This window comes from Juglans microcarpa x Juglans regia, chromosome 1S (assembly GCF_004785595.1).
Source record: "Juglans microcarpa x Juglans regia isolate MS1-56 chromosome 1S, Jm3101_v1.0, whole genome shotgun sequence".
Taxonomy (NCBI): domain Eukaryota; kingdom Viridiplantae; phylum Streptophyta; class Magnoliopsida; order Fagales; family Juglandaceae; genus Juglans; species Juglans microcarpa x Juglans regia.
The window spans coordinates 4,240,124-4,259,288 of record NC_054595.1 but is presented as its reverse complement, the minus strand read 5'-3'; the positions used below and the strand labels follow the sequence as shown (position 1 = coordinate 4,259,288).

General features: G+C 35.6%; 1 protein-coding gene across 2 annotated transcripts in view; it reads right to left on the bottom strand.

Moving 5' to 3' along the window:
* Positions 1-19,165, bottom strand: part of LOC121246250 ((+)-neomenthol dehydrogenase-like) — a 44,295-nt gene that overhangs the window by 12,561 nt on the left and 12,569 nt on the right. The window contains exons 3-4 of one of the 2 annotated variants that reach the window (XM_041144355.1): positions 6,664-6,747; positions 4,418-4,603 (exon numbers count right to left, since the gene is read on the bottom strand). In XM_041144355.1, the coding sequence (XP_041000289.1) occupies positions 4,418-4,603; positions 6,664-6,747 (270 nt within the window). Of the gene's footprint in view, positions 1-4,417; positions 4,604-6,663; positions 6,751-19,165 lie in introns of both variants that reach the window. The other variant, XM_041144354.1, reaches the window with a different exon arrangement.

Here is a 19,165-nt window from a genome sequence, read left to right as displayed (position 1 = left end):
TCAATAAGAGATAAGTCTCAAAAGTCAGTAGTAGTCGTTTTCAATAAGGAATGAAATTCCAGAAAGTAGTTCCAAAATCTATTGTTATTTAAGTGCCTGGAGCACATGCGAAAGGCAGAGAAATTTTTAATAAAGTATTTTTTTTAAGCTCCTGAGATGGGATGCATTGTGGTGTGACTCCACAAAGTGTTAGTTCGTGTTATTTTCTTTAAGCATAACATTGTTCGCCGTCACCATTAGATGCAATGGAGACTTAGCAAATAAGAAAATTCTTTGGCGTGGTGTTGCCTTGATGTATCTGAGGACTCTCTCGGTTGCTTTGAGATGTAAGGTGCTAGGATTAGCCATAAATTGACTCAATGCCTGTACTAAATAAGCAAGATCAAGCCTAGTAATTGTTAGATACAACAATCGACCCGCTAGTCTTCTATAAAATGCTGTAGGCAAAGGGTCTAATGAGTCATTTGCAGTCAGTTTCAAGGTTCATTCCATAGGAAAAGCAGCAGGTTTGCATCCAGAAAAACCACTATCTTGTAGAATATCGAGGGCATACTTTCTTTAACATAAAGCAATGCATTTGGCTGACCTAGCTATCTCAATCCCCAAAAAATACTTCAACTCGCCCAAGTCTTTTATTGTAAAAGATTTATGCAGAAAATCCTTCGCAGCAAATATATGCTCTAAGTTGATGGAAGCAGCAATAACATCATCAACATATATCAATAGAGTAATGAAACTATTTTCATTTGCTTGATAAAAAGTGATGAATCTGACTTTCCTTGAGTGAAACTAAATTGAAGTAATGAAGTGGACAATTTTGAAAACCACTGTCTCGAGGCCTGCTTTAGGTCATATAAACTCTTTTTTAGTTTGCATACTTGAGGGTCATTAGGTGCGGAGAAACTAGGTGGTAGCTGCATATATACTTCTTCATTTAAGTCTCCATGCAAAAAAACATTATTTACATCAAGTTGATGTAACTACCAATTGTTTGATGTGGCTACAGCTAGCAAAATTCTCACTATTGTCATTCTAGCAACAGGTGAAAAAGTGTAAAAAAAATCAAGTCTCTCTTGTTGAGTGTAGCCCTTTGCTACCAATCTAGCTTTATATCTATCCAATGTGCCATCAACCTTAAATTTTATGCGATAAATCCATTTGCAACCTATTGTTGTTTTGTTAGGAGGCAAAATTGAAAGTTCCCAAGTTTTATTAGTTTCAAGGGTTTAATATCATCTACCATGGCTTGTTGCCATTAAGGTTGTGAGATGGCTCGTTTAAAAGTTCTAGGTTCATATATAGAGGAGATAGCATGAACAAAAGCTTTGTGATTGTTGGAAAGTTTTGAATCAGAAATGAAAGACAGAATTGTGTAAGGTTTACCTGAAGAAGGACAACCATGAGGTTCATGAGCTGCTGAAGATCTTTTAGTCAAATTACCACAATAATAGTTCTGCAAGTATTGAGGAGAATACCTATTCTTTCAGATCTTCTCAGATTTGTAGGTAATGGATTTGTAATATTAGAAGATGGTAATGAAGCAGAATTTTCTGTAGAAGGTGATGGAGAATTTTTTGTAGTAGGACAGTCATATATTTGAGGAAAATTAGGGAAGACAAATGGGATATGAATAGAATTAGGAATAGATGAAAAAATGGATTCATGAAATATGACATTTCTGGATATGAAGGTTTTGAGAGTAAGTATATCAAGTACATTGTATCCTTTGACATTTGGTGGATAACCAAGAAAGATGCACTTGGAAGCTTTAGGTGAAAACTTGCCTCAATTATTTTAAAGTATGCTTGCAAAACACAAACATCCAAATACTTTGAGATATTTGTAACTTGGTTGTTTTTGGAATAAGAAATAGTATGGTGATTGACTATTTAAAATTGACGAAGGAGCATGATTAATAAGATGGGTAGCTATCAGAACACAATCTATCCAGTAAGATAAAGGTAAATTGCTTTGAAATAGAAGGGCTCTAGCAATATTTAGTAGGTGTTGATGCTTTCTTTCAACCCTACCATTATGCCGTGGAGATTCAACACATGATAATTGATGTATTATTCCATGCTCTTGATAGAAAAGAGGCATGTTAAACTCCTGACCATTATCTATTTGAAGAGTTTGAATATTTGTTTTGAATTGAGTTTGAGCATATTTGATTAAGCTAGTAAGTATAGATCTTGTATCAGATTTTGCTTTCATGAGATATAGCCAAGTAAAACGAGTATGGTCATCTATGATTGTAAGAAAATAGCTATATCCAGAATAATAAGCTGTAGAAAAGGGACCCAGATGTCAATATGAACTAACTGGAAAATTTTATTTGATTGAATGTTTGATACAAGATAGGGAAGCTTCTTTTGTCTAGCTAAGGGGCATATTTCACATACATGATTTTGAGAAGCTTTTACAGAAGAATCAAGATTACTAATTATCTATAATACTGTAGATGGAACATGTCCTAATCTAAGATAAGGGGTATAAACCAGATTTGACTTCAGCAAGCCCAATCATCCTCCATTTGCTCAAGTCCTGCAAAATGCATTTGGATTGAATGAAGAACAATCTAATAGAATTATCTTTAGCCAATCTTGACGTAGAAATCAGATTGATATTTAAAGAAGTAACAAACAGTGCATTTGTAAGGTTATGTCAGGAGAAAGTGTGACATTTCCAGAGAAAATGATAGGAACAAATTGTCCATTTGGTAAATGGACTTTAGAAGGTTTGCTAAGTAAGCTTTTGGAATAAAAAAGATGGGGAGAACAGATCATATGATTTGTTGCTCTTGTGTCAAGAATCCAAGTGTATGAATTCTTTGAAAAGGAAACAATATTACAGGAAGAAGATATACCTGAAATGGAGACAACATTAACTATGGAATCAGTATTAAGATTGTAGTTGGATAGGCTATTTTCTAGGGTAAGCAGATTTTTTATTTGCTCCTGAAAAAATACCATATTGGGAATACTTGAATTTTGTTCAATAAAGATACATTGTTGGCAATGGGTTGTGCATATGGTGAATTTCCAGATTGCACATTGAGAGATATTTTCTCTTTAGGACCTTTCCATTCAGGAGGATATCCAATGAGTTGAAAACATTTGTCTGTAAGATGGCCAGAATAGCCACAATGAGAGCAGACCAAATCTGTTTTTCCTTTCTTCTTCATGTATCTTGCACCAGTAGATGATTGTCTTTGTGGTTGGGCAACAACCATGGCATGAGAGTCCAGGGAAATTCCAACACTGTTTGACAGAGATCTTTGACTTTCTTCTTGTAGTAACAAAGAAAATACTTTGCTCATTGATGGTAGAGGGGATTGAAGGAGTAATTAACTTCTGATGGCCAAGTATGAATCATGCAATCCAACCAAGAATTTGATCACATAATCAGATTGTTGTCGATCTGTGAGATTCTTGAGAATATTGCATGTGCACCTACCAAGATTTCCACATTTACAACTAGGAATAGGTCGATAGCTGATATATTCATCCCACAAGGCTTTAAACTCACTGAAATACTCAGTAACAGTTTTAGAACCTTGAGAAATAGAACTGAGAGATTTTTCCAGAGAGAAAACTCTCAGACCATCACTTCTAAGATATCTTGTCTTTAGTTCTTCCCAAATATCCAAAGCAGTTGTAAAATAAAGAAGGCTGCCATGAGTTTCTTTGGAAATTGAGTTCATTAACCATGATAGCACTAGATTATTGGCTCTTAGCCAAGCAATTCGAAGCCTAGAATCAGTATCAATTCTAGGTTGAAGTAAAGTTCCATCAATGAAGGAGATTTTATTCTTGACAGTGAGTGCAATTGAAATCGATCGACTCCATGCAATTTAGTTCTCACCTGTAAAGATCTTAGACACAAGAAGTGCTCCTGGATTGTCAGAAGGATGAAGATAGTATTAGCTTGAGGAATCATCACAAGGATTCGCCATAGAAGCTCTCTTAGAAGAATTTTCAGAAAGTGTTTCAGAGGTTGCCATAGAAGCAAGAGACGAGAAAAAAAAAATCAAGAACAGAAGAATGAAGCAAGGAGTTCAGCGGAAGACTTTTCTTTACTCTTCTGATACCATCTAAAATTCTATATTGTGTAAAACTTGAAAAGAGAGAATTGTATGAATGGAAACTTGTATATTTCTTATTACTTTCGTGAAGATAAAAGACTGTGCAAAGGGTCTATTTACGCACTTCATTTATCCAAGCATATCTGTAACAGACTTAACTAACTTAACTATTTATTTACAATTTTCAGATGAACCTCTATGTTTGGCTTCTAGAGATTTTAACTCTAATTTCTCTATATGATTTTCTATATTCCAACAAATAGTACTATTTTTCAAAAGACAATATATATATGTTACATGCATCCATGCATATATATATATATATATACACACCTCTAACTTTGCGACAGAGGTGGTAACGTTGACGACTCTTGGTGAGTCGGACAATTGGAATGGGGGGAGAAGCAACTCTACTACTCTTTTAGCTCTGTAGTAGTTGATTTGCACGCATTCTTCTGCTGACTCATAAGTTTGAGACATTATTTCACTAAGATCATTTACTGGTACTGTTGCTTGTTCCTATATAATTTATCCACAACAACATTACTTAATGAGTAATTCTACGTACAACTGTAAAATGTGTAAACGTTACGTAATTAATCGTTTTGAAAAAGAGTGGGGTTCACTATTAAAAAATTAATATTTTTTTCATGTGGATCCCATGTTTTATTAATTTTTTTCAAAACGATTACACGACGATTGCACAATTCACGATTACAAATATATTTTCTCTTAATTTATATATATATATACATATATATATATATATATATACTCAATCCACTACAACAGATCAAATGCTCTTATTGGACTAGATTTTTAGTGGCAAAATAATCATTTTAGTTGCAAATTATGAGTCATTTGTGACCAAAATGAGTAAACTTTTTATTTGCTGTGATCTCTATAACAAAATATGTTTATATATATATATATATATATATATATATATATATATATAAGCTAACTTGTGATATCTTTGAATTGTCATGGATATTATAATGCCTTCATTTTAACATTAAAAGGGTAGGCCGTGGATTATGAAGATAAGTAAATATTATTGTATATTAAAATTTAAAGATATATCCTGATCTGATCGATTTCACTAATTAAAATTAAAAGAAATCATTTCATAACATTAAATATAACAGATCAGTACATATAACGTCCGTTTATTAAGTTTTTCGAACGTACGCTATTGAAATCCTTTTTATTTACTTCTTTTTTATTGTTGAAAAAATATTATTTAAATTAAAAGGTAAAAAATTATGCACCAGCTCCTTAATTACTCTCACAATAATTACTAATAAATTGTATGTTGTAAGAGTAATCAATAGGGGCTTTTAGTTTTAAAATTAGGTTTATATATATATATATATATATATATATATATATATGAGTAATGCTACATATAGTCATGGAGTACGCAAGTACCGTGCAGTAACTTTTGAAAAAGCAGTGGTTCTATCACATACAACACCTAGAGGGGGGTGAATATGTGCGGTTCAAATTTTCTAATCTAATAAAATTTAATGACAATAAGCAATTAAAAGATGACACAAATCATACAAATAATCAACACAGAGATTTGGTCACGAAGTGGAAACTCATTTGAAGAATGTCTTCAAATTCTAAAACCACTCCGGGTGTAAGCCACCACCTAAAATCCACGATAGAAAAAATTTGTTACAACCAATATAAAGACACTCACAAAACTTTTGTAGTTTCTAAACTTCGCTTGCAACATCACGAGTGACCCACTCGATCTCTACACGCATGTAGTGTCGGAATTCCGACCTTTCTATAGCATCCCATGAGAACCTCTCGATCTCTGCATCAACAGCAGCTTCAGAAACATTTCGGCCAAACAAAACGTCCACTTCAATAGACTTTGAATAAGATTTGATCTTGAGTGTGGTGTGGTAGATATGTGTTTGTCCAAGAGAGATTCAAAGGAAAAGTTTCTCTCTATAGCTCTTGAAGCAACTAGGGTTTTTGCTCTATTTCTCCACACCAAAGAACAGAAATAAGCTATTCTATTTATAGTCCCAGCAAGACACGGCGCTCAAAATCATGAATTTTAGGTTGTCTTGAACATTGGCTCAAGCGAGGTGTCGAGCGCACGTTGTCTTTTGAAACCGCTCAAGCGCCACGTCGAGTGCACATTGAGCGAACCTCTCTGGATGGGTTCTGCTCGAGCGCCACGTCGAGCGTACATCGAGCGAACCTCTCTGGATGGGTTCTGCTCGAGCGCCACGTCGAGCGCACGACGAGCGAACCTCTCTGGATGGGTTTCGCTCGAGCGCTGATCGAGTGCCAGTTGAGCCATGTTGAGCACACTTCAATCTTTTTCATTTTACACTGCTTCAACACTTGTTACAACTCAATTTTACACAGGTTTTTACAAGAATATGCCAATCAACTAATTTTTCCCTCAACAACTTTGAAAAAGAGTGGAGTCCACTAATAAAAAATTAATTTTCTTTTCATGTAGGTTCCGTATTTATTCACTTTTTTAAAATGATTGTGCGGCACCTACATACTCACGATTAAAACTATCATTTCTCAAACGTCATATATACCTGCACATCTGCATTTGGCGCCTTGATAAAAGACGAGATGACATCGAAGTCTACTTTGGCTCCCAAAATCGCTGCGTTGTTCACCTGCACACGATGCATGCAGTCATGCAGATGATATTGGTGACCAGTTGTTACATTTTTTTTAACATTGTTTCTAATTAGTTTTGATCTCATCGTTCATGATTCTCTACTTTCATCTGAGATATTGTAAGCATGAGCAGCAGTACTGCAGGATGGGAAATCAGCTAGCCCTTACTTTTCATAATACCATGCAAGCTTGCATGCATTGTACGTTTCTTAATTAGTATCTCAGTTTTTTTACATCATACCAAGCAATAGTTTTAAGTAAAACCTTAAAAGGTTTTTGAGTTCTTGATAATCAGAAAGTAATTTTGATTGTTGTGTTTTTTTGTCACTCACATCAAGGCCATATATATATATATATATATATATATATATATATACATATAGGCCGGCGGGATCAGAGACAAAAAAATTTAGAGATGAGGATTCTTTTTTCTTTTTTTTCTCATGCATGCATGCATGGTACGTACGTAGGATGCTAGCAAGCTAGGATATATTAATTATGATCAAGAATTTGATCACAATTTTTATGTGTCCAATTAGCCACCAGCTGATGATCTAATTAACCATGCTTGAACATATATATATATATATATATATATAGAAAAGTACTGACGAACATTAGTTTTGAGAAGTATTGAAATTGAAGTTCTGAGATCATAATATATATTATGAATCCCAATAGAGATAAATTGGATGAGTACGTACTACGTCACTACAAGAAATATAGGCTATTGCAGCGATTTATTGTTTGTTGGAAATAATTTTGCCCCAATAAGTTATTATGCTCGACGATTTCTTGGTCAACGCAGCTTCCAAACCGTGTGTTTTTAGTTTTACTTTTTGCAGCGATTTTAACTACACTTGCGGCGCAAAAAAATTGCCCAGAATAATCTTCTAGCTTTTGCAGCGCTTTTAATCACAATTGTGGTGTTAAAAAGCGCCGCCAAAAGTGAAAACCTTGTTGCAACAGACAATTTCGTTGCAAATTCCTTTTTAATGTAAAAGGTGCCAAAACGCAAGAAAATCATATTTCCCCCCATCACCTGTTAACATTTCTCCCGTGCACTCCCAAATCCCAATGTCACCTTTTTCCCCAACTTCTTCTTCTCCATTTCTCTCTACCTGCACATTAAGCAAAACCCACTCAAAATTTCTTTGCTACACAGCTATGATCCCCTCCATCTACATCCACCATTAACAATGAAGCTACTCCACACAGTAGATTTTTGTGTAAGCAAAACTTACTCATCATTGTCTACACTCACATTAGCTGAGGCTATACCAGTTCAAAAAGTGCGATTTTTTAGACACCTTAAGATGCCGTTCGTCATCATTGTCGGCCCTTTTCAGTAGTAGTGGGTTATCCAACTCATTTCCATCCCATCGTCTCCTCCACTCGGTTGGAGTCGATTTCCAAAAGTAAAATACTCTGTTTTTTTACTTCATGTTCTTAATAAAACCGTTTAGGTCAAGTAGAAACAAATGTGTTTTTGCTCTTTCAGTTTGTGCATAAATTGCCTATGTGTTTGTGTATGTATAATGTAACTGTGAAATTCTTATACTTTATTTTAAAATCAATACAAACAATCCTATGTTAGACTGACTAATAAACAAATGGTGTTGATTTTGGAACTGAAAGCGTGGGGGAATTCAAAGTAAATCGTAGGTAACAAAATAGTGGTGGCTTTTAACTCATTGACCTACTATTACAATACTGTATGTCTGGTTCAGGCCCATGGCCTTAATGGGGGAGAAAAATAGGGTAATTTGTCAGCTGATCTTCTTGCTTTATGCCTTGAATGAATGTGCTTGGGATGCATTTGTAGAGCTTGGCATTCAAAGCAACTTCTTTTTCTTACTTTTCATTTATAGGTTTGAAATCAATGTTTTTCTCAAGGTGGAATTGATTTTATGCTATTAAAAGTGTCAACTTTGTGATGATTAGGTTCTATTCTATTGAACCTAAAACACTGCTATAAAACAATTATAAACTAATGTCACTTAATGTGTTGAAGTCAATTCAGATATTTCGTCGATATAAAACTGATAGAACTGCTAAGGAAGATGAAATGATCAAAGGGAAAAAAGATATTTAGTAGAACTTCCCCAAAGTTAAAAATCATAGTTTAAGCTATCTCTTTCTTTCTTACACTTAAAAAGTCTAATATCCAACCGAAATATACATATTGTTAAACATCGCTTCGCACGAGAAAAACTAAATTAATGTTCCACCACCCTCAAAGCCACTCGCCGCATACGTTGGCTTTGTCTTTGAATTTAAATTGTTGTGATTTCAAATGTCTCCTTTTCCACAATCCTAATTTTCAAAAAGCAATTAATTATTCTTGTAATCACAGGTTTGAAACATTCTATTTATATGTCTTTTTCTGTTGATGTCTTCTAGGAGGGACCTATTTTTAATGTTTTTAGTCAAACCTCGTTCTACATGCATGATCTAGTTAGCTGGCATTCAAATGCAGAAAATAATTGTGCTAAATATATATATGTTCCAAGGAGTACTTGGATTATAAAATTAATGTTAAAATCAATGAGCTTCTTTTTGGTTATTTATGTTGAGCACATGATAAATATGAAGACAAACAATCTTTTCATCAAATCTTCTCATACAAGGTACCAAACAAACAAGCATGGACCCTTATAATTAAAATAGATGACAAATCCCAATTACTTGTAGTACTTATCATGGATCAAAATACTTTGTTGATTATTACTTATAGCACGGATCATCTTCTTAATAATTTATTGCTAATTATTGATCTCTCTCTCTATATATATATATGTTAAAGGTAATGAGCAAATGCTTTACATAACTAGCTAGGCCTGACCTGTGTACCCCACCAAATAAGTCTCTAATTCCATGATTGGCTCATGGGGGTGTGGGACCTGCCTAAGGGGGCCACTTGGCAGCCTGGGATTCTCCGCCAAATAAGTCTCTAATGCTTTACATGACTAGCTAGGCCTCACCTTACCTCCTCAAAATGATATATATATATATATATATATATGCAGGCTCTTTTCCATGCTTCTAGCTTTGTTTATTTTATATATTTTTTTCCTGAATCTTCATGGATAGCAAAAGATAGTATTGACATGTATATATATAGGTCATGTGTTGACATATAAAAATTATGAATGATCAAATTTTTATTTAAAAGATTCTTGTGGAGGTAGCTTGGATTTTTAGCTTTGTTGAATGCATCAATTCAGATGTTGTAAAAATTGATCTGTTTTGGAGGGAGACATTGCAACACTTTCAAATGATCATAGATGGTCAAACATGATATATTCACTCTAAGCACTATTGCTTTAATAATTTTAATCTTTTCTCTACATGGATTGTCAAAGAACAGTACAAAATTTTAGTTTCTCTTGTTTAGGTAGCTGATTTAATTAGTAGTTTGCCTTAAGCTCTCCCAACTACTGGATTATCAGTATAACATCGATGATGTGTACTGGTGGAGTTGTTGGTAATTTTGACAGCAGATTATCGAGATGTTTAGGAGTAAAAGTCTCTTAATTATTAAGTAAGAGCTAGCTAGAAGATCAAGACAAGACAAGAAAAATTCCAACTAGGTTTGAAAATAGATTACACCTAGCTAGCTAGCTTTATTTGGAATCCAAATTCAGATTCCTTTCTTTGAAACTGAGATTTCTGATCAGGGTCAATGATGGTCACTGTCTCTCCTTTGGTGAGTTCCATCCAAGTAAAGCAAATACTAAAACTAAAAAAAAAAAAAAAAAAAAAAAACCATCTGCGTAAGGAAAAATGTAAAAGGAAACAATTATAAAAGAGCTTTCCCATTTACCTAATCTGTCATGGGGGACTTTTAGTTGTTTGAGGAGATGTTTGAGGTTGATGATCATGGCATGAAAAAATTGATTAATCAAAGTACCATTGCCTTCTCTTGAATATCTCCCTACAAACGACCATTTTTTGCTATGTAGATGGACAATTTATAGCTTAATTTAAAAAAAAAAAAAAAAAAAAACACTTTTGGAGAAAGGGCATATTGTTATAACAGTCAGCCGATTGATAAGTCCACACTTTTTTGCTTTTTCGTAGTCGCTTGCATTCATCCTAGAGACGAAAGTAAGAAATGAATAGATATTTAGTTAATATCAACATATTAAGTGGGCAGAAATCTTCAACCCAAACTGTATGTGCTACAAGTTTGGACATGATTGACACCTACGACAATCATCATAAATACATAGACAAATATTAATTAAGCAAGGTTCTATAGCAGAACCGCTTGATTCACCTCAGTGAACCCTTGATTTGAGATTAAATCAATTGATACGATCTCTGTATTGTTTAAATTTAATATTTCGTGCAAGAGCTCTGTCATCTTTTTACCAACTTTTCTGGGCTCAGCAGCTTTGCATGTTCTTGTCACAACCATTACTTTAAGTTTTGAGTTGATGTCTTTGGGTTATATTTTTGTTTTTGGTTTTTTAAAAAGGTTCTACATAGAGATTTCTTATGAACTTGCATGCATGGTTTCAAAGTCTTGATATCCTTCATTGTTTAAATGACACAAACACAGATATTTTGCTCAAAATATGATTATTTATCAGCAAGTCACTAATGAATAAGAAAACAGAAATTCTATAATAGAAATCAGTCACTTCAAGAATTTATAGATATTCTTCATTCTATGCAATAATTTTGTTCTCTATGATTCCTATGGACCATGGTGAGTTTAATCAAATGCAGAAAACTTTTCTAGCAGGAAAGTCACATCTATGTTTGATTAACCATGGTTCCTTTATAACTGTTTTTTCCTTATTCAAGGACAGGATTAGTCTTTTGAGTTTTTCGAGTACTTCAATGACAAGAATTTTCCTGTAGTTTATGACCTTATCTTTAAACTTTGTGAATAAATCTCAATGCTTGGGTGCCTTTTTTTTGTATCATCAACACTTATAATTGTCTTTGATAAAAGTGGCAAAACAAGTGGAGGGGAAGTGGGACTGGTGGGTGGTTTGGCATGGGATCATACTTGGTTGTAGTTGAGCTGGAGGGAATTGTGGGTTTTTTTTTTTTTTTTAATCTTTCTTTCCCTTGATATGTTATCTTTCTTTTGAGATATGATGGGAAACTAGATTCTTGCAAGATGGAGCTTTAACTACCATGCACTACTAGTTCTTTTAGGCATAATATTTTTGAGATAACCTTACTTTGTTTTTTAATGAATTGTCATGTTTTTGTCACTTCATCTCCCAATTTGATCTAATTTACATCGCAAGGACTTGTAGCTAACAACATGTTGGAGTTTGATTTGGCTATCTTGACTCGTTCTGCATAATAATCTTGCAAGTTATATATATGTATCTATCAAATCATATGTCATGCTGAGTTTGATGCATAGAGTACTTAGTTCATGATGATCATATTAGGATACAAGATTGTCATGAAAATTAGGCTATCTAGCGCCACAGATCATAAATTAATAATAATATATATTAAGCAAGTCTGAAATCCACATGCATGATCACTTCCTTGTGCTAAATCCAGTTTTGTTTATTCCCACCTCATAAATCCCTTTTTATACTTTCATATCCCTCTGTAGAGAAGTTTTCAAACCCAACCCAACCCGGCAAATTCTCTTAAATATGACTTAACAATTATCCTAAACAATTCACATGTTTCAATCCAAGCGGTATCCCATATGTAACTAGAACATCGTAAAACCTGTCATTTCATCATTCACTGAGTTATAGAAAGAATTTGACAATTCTTCTTTTTATTAGATGGACAAAAGCTGGATGAATTTGAGTGATAGACTTGTATCACCTACATACGCTGAAGGGGTTAACAATTTCCTCACAATGGCACGAAACCATTCCATGGGAAGTGATTGCATTCGGTGTCCTTGCGGTATATGCTGTAATGACCTTTTCATGCCTATATTCGCGGTGGAGAATCACTTGTTCATAAAAGGGATCAATTCAAATTACATCCAATGGATATTTCATGCTGAGGAGGAAACACTCCCCATCATTGACCACAACACTGATCTCAGGGTTGGAGCTGAAGACGAGTACATTGATGACATGGACCGTATGTTAAATGACATACGGGCAGACACATTCGGAGATGCTCCTGAAGACAACACTACATCGCCAACTGAGCCATCAATACCACAGCCCTCCCCAAACTCAGCTTTTAACCAACTATTAGAGGATGCCTGACGTCCACTTTTCGACGGCTGCACTAAATTCTCAGAGCTCTCATTTGTTGTGAAGTTGTTACACATTAGAACACTTGGTGGGTGGTCAATCAAGTCTTTTGATATGCTTATAAGCCTACTGCGGTCTGCCTTTCCTGATGCTAAATTGCCTAGTTTATATAAGGAGGTAAGGTCATTGGAACGAGGTTTGGGTTTCAAGTACAACAAAATTCATACATGCCCCAACGACTGCATCTTATTTTGGTAGGAAAATGCTAATCTTAATGAGTGTCCTATATGTAAGGCTTCGCGATGGATGCCAAATATACATGGGTCATGAGTGATCCCTCAAAAAGTGCTTCAGCATTTTTCTTTGAAGCCAAGATTGCAGCATCTATTTGTGACAGGCAAGATAATAGGTGATATGAGATGGCATAAGGAGCAGTGGGTACCCGATGAGACTAGTATGAGACATCATGTTGACTCTAAGTCCTAGAAGACATTTGATGAAGCCCATTGCTGGTTTGCTAAGGATGCTCGCAATGTTAGGCTCGGCTTGGCAAGCAACGACTTCAATCCCTTCAACAATCTGGCTAAACCTTATAGCATTTGGCTAGTGATTCTTGTCCCATATAACTTGCCGCCATGGTTATGCATGAAAGACTAGTACTTCATGACATCCCTCATTATCCCTAGCCCAAAATAACCAGGGAATGACATTGATGTTTATTTACAACCATTAATTGATTAGTTGCTTGAACTTTGGGAATATGGGGTACTTACATATGATGCTTCCACTAAGGAAACGTTCATGTTGCATTTTGTCTTATTGTGGACAATCAATGAATTCCTTACTTATGGGAATCTTTTTGGGTGGTCAACAAAAGGTAAATTGGCATGTCCCTCTTGCAATTGCAAGCACATATTCCAATTGGTTGAAGTATGGCAGAAAATAGTATTATATGGGACATTAATGTCTCTTACTGGTAGGTCACATTTGGCAGATGAGAAAATGGTTGTTCAACAGTAGAGAAGATCATCGCATGCCACCAAATTTGGTCGAAGGAACGAGTCTCTTAACTCAACTACAAATGCTTAGAGATGTCCAATTTGGAAAATCTTATAAGAAGAGAAAACGCACTGCAGAAGAGTTAAACTGGACAAAGAAAAGTATCTTCTTCAAGCTACCTTATTGGTCAATGTTGCGGCTTCGACATAATCTAAATATTATACATATTGAGAAGAATGTTTCTGATAGCATATTGGGCACTTTAATGGACATTCCTGACAAAAAAAAAAAAATAATATAAATTCACAGCGTGACCTAGAGATCTTGGGCTTTAGAAAAGAATTACATCTTAAGCGTGAAGGTGGACATGTTACAATGCCACATGCATTGTACACATTATATGGAAATGAAAGGAATAAATTCTGTCAGTGGCTTGTTGAGGTTAAATTTTCATATGGGTTTGCTGCCAATATCACGCACTGTGTATCTGTACGTGATTGCAAAATCTTTGGGCTCAAAAGCCATGACCATCATGTTTTCTTGCAATGACTGCTTCCTATTGCTGTTGGGGGGGATTCTTAAAGAGCAATATTGCATTGGCTTTGACTGAACTTAGTAGTTTTTTCAAAGAGTTGTGTGCCCGAACACTGGATGTGAATCGCTTATCCCAACTTCAACTTGATATCGTCACCATTCTATGCAAATTTGAGATGATATTCCCTCCATATTTTTTCGATATTATAGTCCACCTAGCTATCTATTTACCAGGTGGGGCCATACTCGGAGGTCCAGTTCAATATCGGTGGATGTATCTATTCGAAAGGTTTCTCGGCAAATTTAAGCGGTATGTTAAGAATAAAATCCGTCCAGAAGGTTAAATAGCGGAAACCTACATTCACATCAAGTGTTTGACATTTTGCTCAATGTATCTCCAAGATGTTGAGGCGAAGTTTAATTGAGCGGACCGCAACATTGATGGTGGAGAAGACGATACTATAGATGGATTCAAAATTTTCAACTAGAAACTTCGTCTCTTGGGTATAGCCCATAATGTGCAATTAGAAGATAAACTCCGTATCTCAACCATATGGTATGTGCTTAACAACTGTACTGAGATTGTATCCTATCTCGAGTAAGCAATCATGACTTCCTTCGTGCTTTTTCGAAGCGACCTACTACTATCCACAAGACTTTACGTAACTAACTAATATTGATTGGCAGATTGTGTTCTCCAAGTGCAGGGAGCACTATGAAAAATGTAAGGAGTCAAACCCAAATTCTATTAATCACACGCATCAAACTAAGTTTCTAACTTGGTTCAAGCAACATGTAAGTTAGCTTGCAGTTCTCTACTTATAATAAACCTGACCTTGCTTTTGACTATATGTACGAAAGTATAAGTTCACAATTTACCCCGATATTCCTATAAGTTTAGGACCAGTGTACGAGAAACCCACTTGATGTGTCCGTTGATTTGTATGCATTAGCTTGTGATACTGACCGTTGGATTGCATCATATGCTACCTGCATTATAAATGGTAAACGGTTCAATACGAAGTAGCATGAACTTCGTCGGCATTCACAAAATTCAAGGGTGTTGGTAACTATTGACGAAGATACTAATAATGTAGACTTGTAGACTTGTATGGTGTTCTTAATGATGTTGTGGAGTTACACTACATGGGAGGTCGTTGAGTGTACTTGTTCAGTTGTGATTGGTTTGATGTTGGTGATAAGAAACCGGGGGGGGGGGGGGGGGGGGTACGAGTAGACGATCATATAATTAGTGTCAGCATGGATAAAACTTGGTATAAGGATGAACCATTTGTGTTAGCATGCTAGGCTTCCCGTATTTTTACATCAGAGATATATGATCAAATGGGAACTGGTATGTTGTGCAGAAGTATAATAATAGGAATGTGTATGACATTCCACCAATGCCTAGGGTTTTAGACGATATTGATGGCGAATCATGAGAGGATGATGTCTACCAAGAAAATGAGTCATCGTATGATTATCCACTTTTGCATTGTGATGCAAGTCCAGTGTCGACTCCACTTAGTAGGATTGATATAGAACCTACCCATATTGATGCACGAGACCATATGGAGGTTGGTGGTGAATGCAGCTTTATTGATGATGGAATGGTTCCATCTAGTCTAGAGATGCTTATGGTGATTGGGAATAGTCAAATGAAGATGACCTTTGCACCGATGAAGAATCGGAGTCAGAATAGGCAACCTGCCAATCATTGGAAACTAGGTGAACACCATAGTTTACCATATGAATATTTGTATATTAATTTGACATACCAACTGTACTGAGATTATTTACCTATATGTAACTCCAACTGAGAAATAAGGCAACTTCAGTTGAAAGAGGCAGTCGTTATGGTTTTATATCATTGTTGGGTTGAAAATTGCAGTTTATTATAAACTCATCCAATTTTTGCTTTGATTTATATATGCCAAACCATGAGGTATATGTATTAATGAGGGTATTGCACTAATTTATTGGACACACGACAAATATTTTAATGCATTATCTTATTGCAAGGTTTCCATTATATTTCCTCTAAATATATTCATGTAATTCACGTTTGCTATTGTTAAATCTCAAGTGGCTGGAAAAAGGACGGTTTAACATTCCACCGCGACTGAGCTATTTGGGGCTGGAAATAGGAGACATCTGGGCAAAGTGTACTTAAAAAATCCATTGCAATCCCATCTCAACATCTTAAGTTAATGAGGAGCATTAACGGCCCAGGTAGATTTTCTGAAAATTAAGTAGTCTAATTTTGTGTTAGCTATGATTCTAACATAAATGAAATGTCATTTAAACGTAGGTGATCCGGTGGGAGACAGTGGCCAAGGTCGGCCCAGAGGTCGAGGAATTTGTGCTAGGAGATTTGTGTCGTACAGATGTAGGGCACCCAGGCCACGCGGAGTCCACATCAGTTCATACCATAACCCAGGAGAGGCTGATGAGGCCAGCTCAGATGATGAAACCCAGCCTCCAAGCCATCCATGAGAGCCTCCATGTGCGAACCCAGTTTCGGAGGCCGAGGCAAACAGAGAACCCTCCCCGAGGGGAGAGCCAGAGCCTAATAGAGTTCAAATCGGTATAGTTGACTTTGATGCAGGGTGATTTTATGGGTTTTATCATTGGTGTGTAAGTATGAATTAAACAAATGAGACCCCTGACCAGATGCCCCTGACCAGACATTATTGTTATTATGTCATACAGGTGAGGACGTCTCGTTTGTGCCTGTAGTAAACCAGACACAAACGAGACATGGATGTGGACGTGGGTCGGGTAAGTGCACTAAATTTGAGAAATTGCATAAGCATAGAAAATTGATGTTGAAGATAAATAATGGAGAAACAACACCATGCTACAAGAATGCAAATATGTTTACGACACATTTAACTAGGATCATTAAACATTATTGCGACATGAGCCACCCTAGATAGAGTGATGTACCCCAAGCGCATAAGGATGAGTTAATAGATCGTGTTCGACTTTTATACTTTGATGTTGATGGATTGAAAGTGGTCGTAGTATAATTCACGAGTGATCAGACTAAATTTTAATGTGCTATGTATGGTGATTTTGAATTAGATTGGGAACTAGAGAACCATCAATTGTCTGTGACTAAACAATTTTGTAAGCGCTTTAATGCATTCCACCATGAATTGCATAAGATATATATGTCATATGGCAGACATGAGGCATTCGTGACTGGGATTAGTTTGGTCAGCCTTCTTGTCTAGTTTAAGCTTTGTGATCGATGGGATAGTGAGGCCTTCAAGGTATGCATTCTGGGTGTTCAATCTAAACCCAGAAAAGTTGGGTAATAACTCCCTAACCTGATTGGATATTTATTACTCTATGTACTTTTGCTTACATTGATGGTTTTTAATGGCAGAAAATATCAAGTAAAAATTGAGAGGATAGAAAGATGCTAAAAATTAACCACACAACAGGTCGCAAATCCTTTATGAGGATGCTAGAATAGAAGGTATAAGGTTTGGAGTAAATTATTGTCCACACAGCACATTTCCCATTTGTAAGCTCATATCGATGGCAACCACACGCTCACATAATGTTAATTTTTGATGGTGATTTTTGCGAAGGGGTATGCTATATTCCCATGGTTTCTCTCATATATGATCAATAAGTCTTGTATAGCATTTGCTTGGTTAGTCTATTATTAGTGATTAAGCTATCCATACCATATGTAGCATGTTATCTGATTGAACATGTTACATGCACACATACCACACACATGTAGCGTGCTGAAAATGCAAATTTGGTGGACTTCTACAAGGAAACCCACTGGTCCAAGAAGAAAGATAAAATTTTGACACCTGCCATCGAAGATGTTTATGTGAGTATATTCTAGCGCAACTAATATTTGCTAAATGCAATGATGGTTCTATTTATCAGGTTGAATCTTAAAAATGCCTTTTCAGGACATAAATATACATAATCGGTTCATTATCTCCTATTGCAGAAAGATATGGTAGGAAAGTTGGAAACTCTAGAACCAAATAAACGAATTGACAAAGTAGCAGAGGGTGTCTTCAGAGAGGTACTTGGTCATCGACTAGGTTATGCAAGAGGATTGGAAGAGATGGTGATCTCAGAGTCGACAAGACAATGTTCATTGGCGAGAGAGAGAGAGAGAGAGAGAGAGAGTATAGCTTTGATTGATAAAAATAAATCATTAAGTTTGGAATGAGATAGAGAATTGTCACTTTGGAGATTTCCAACTTGGATTTTTCTTTTGCCCAACGAATGTAGAAGGCAGTGTATGATAACCTTGTTTTGGATCACTGGATCTTTGCCACTCAATCACCAGGTTATCCACTTGTACGATGTGCGCATGGTTGCAGCGAAGTTGCGGATGTTCCGCCCACCAATGTTTCATGGCAATATTAACTTGGTTCCCTAGCATTAGTTGTGGATGTTTCTATTTAATGCTTGTAAGAGACATTAGCTACTCCGATTTGTAGTACTTAATTGCCTTCCATTAATGCACCATATGCCAGTGTATAGTAATCTTAAAGGGGCTGATGTACTGCTGTATTGGATGGATGATTGTATTTATATATATATATATATATATATGCTATTATGGTTACAAGTATTGGATTAAAGTATTATTTGGTTTATAATACGTTGTATAGTAGTATTTGGTAATATTGTA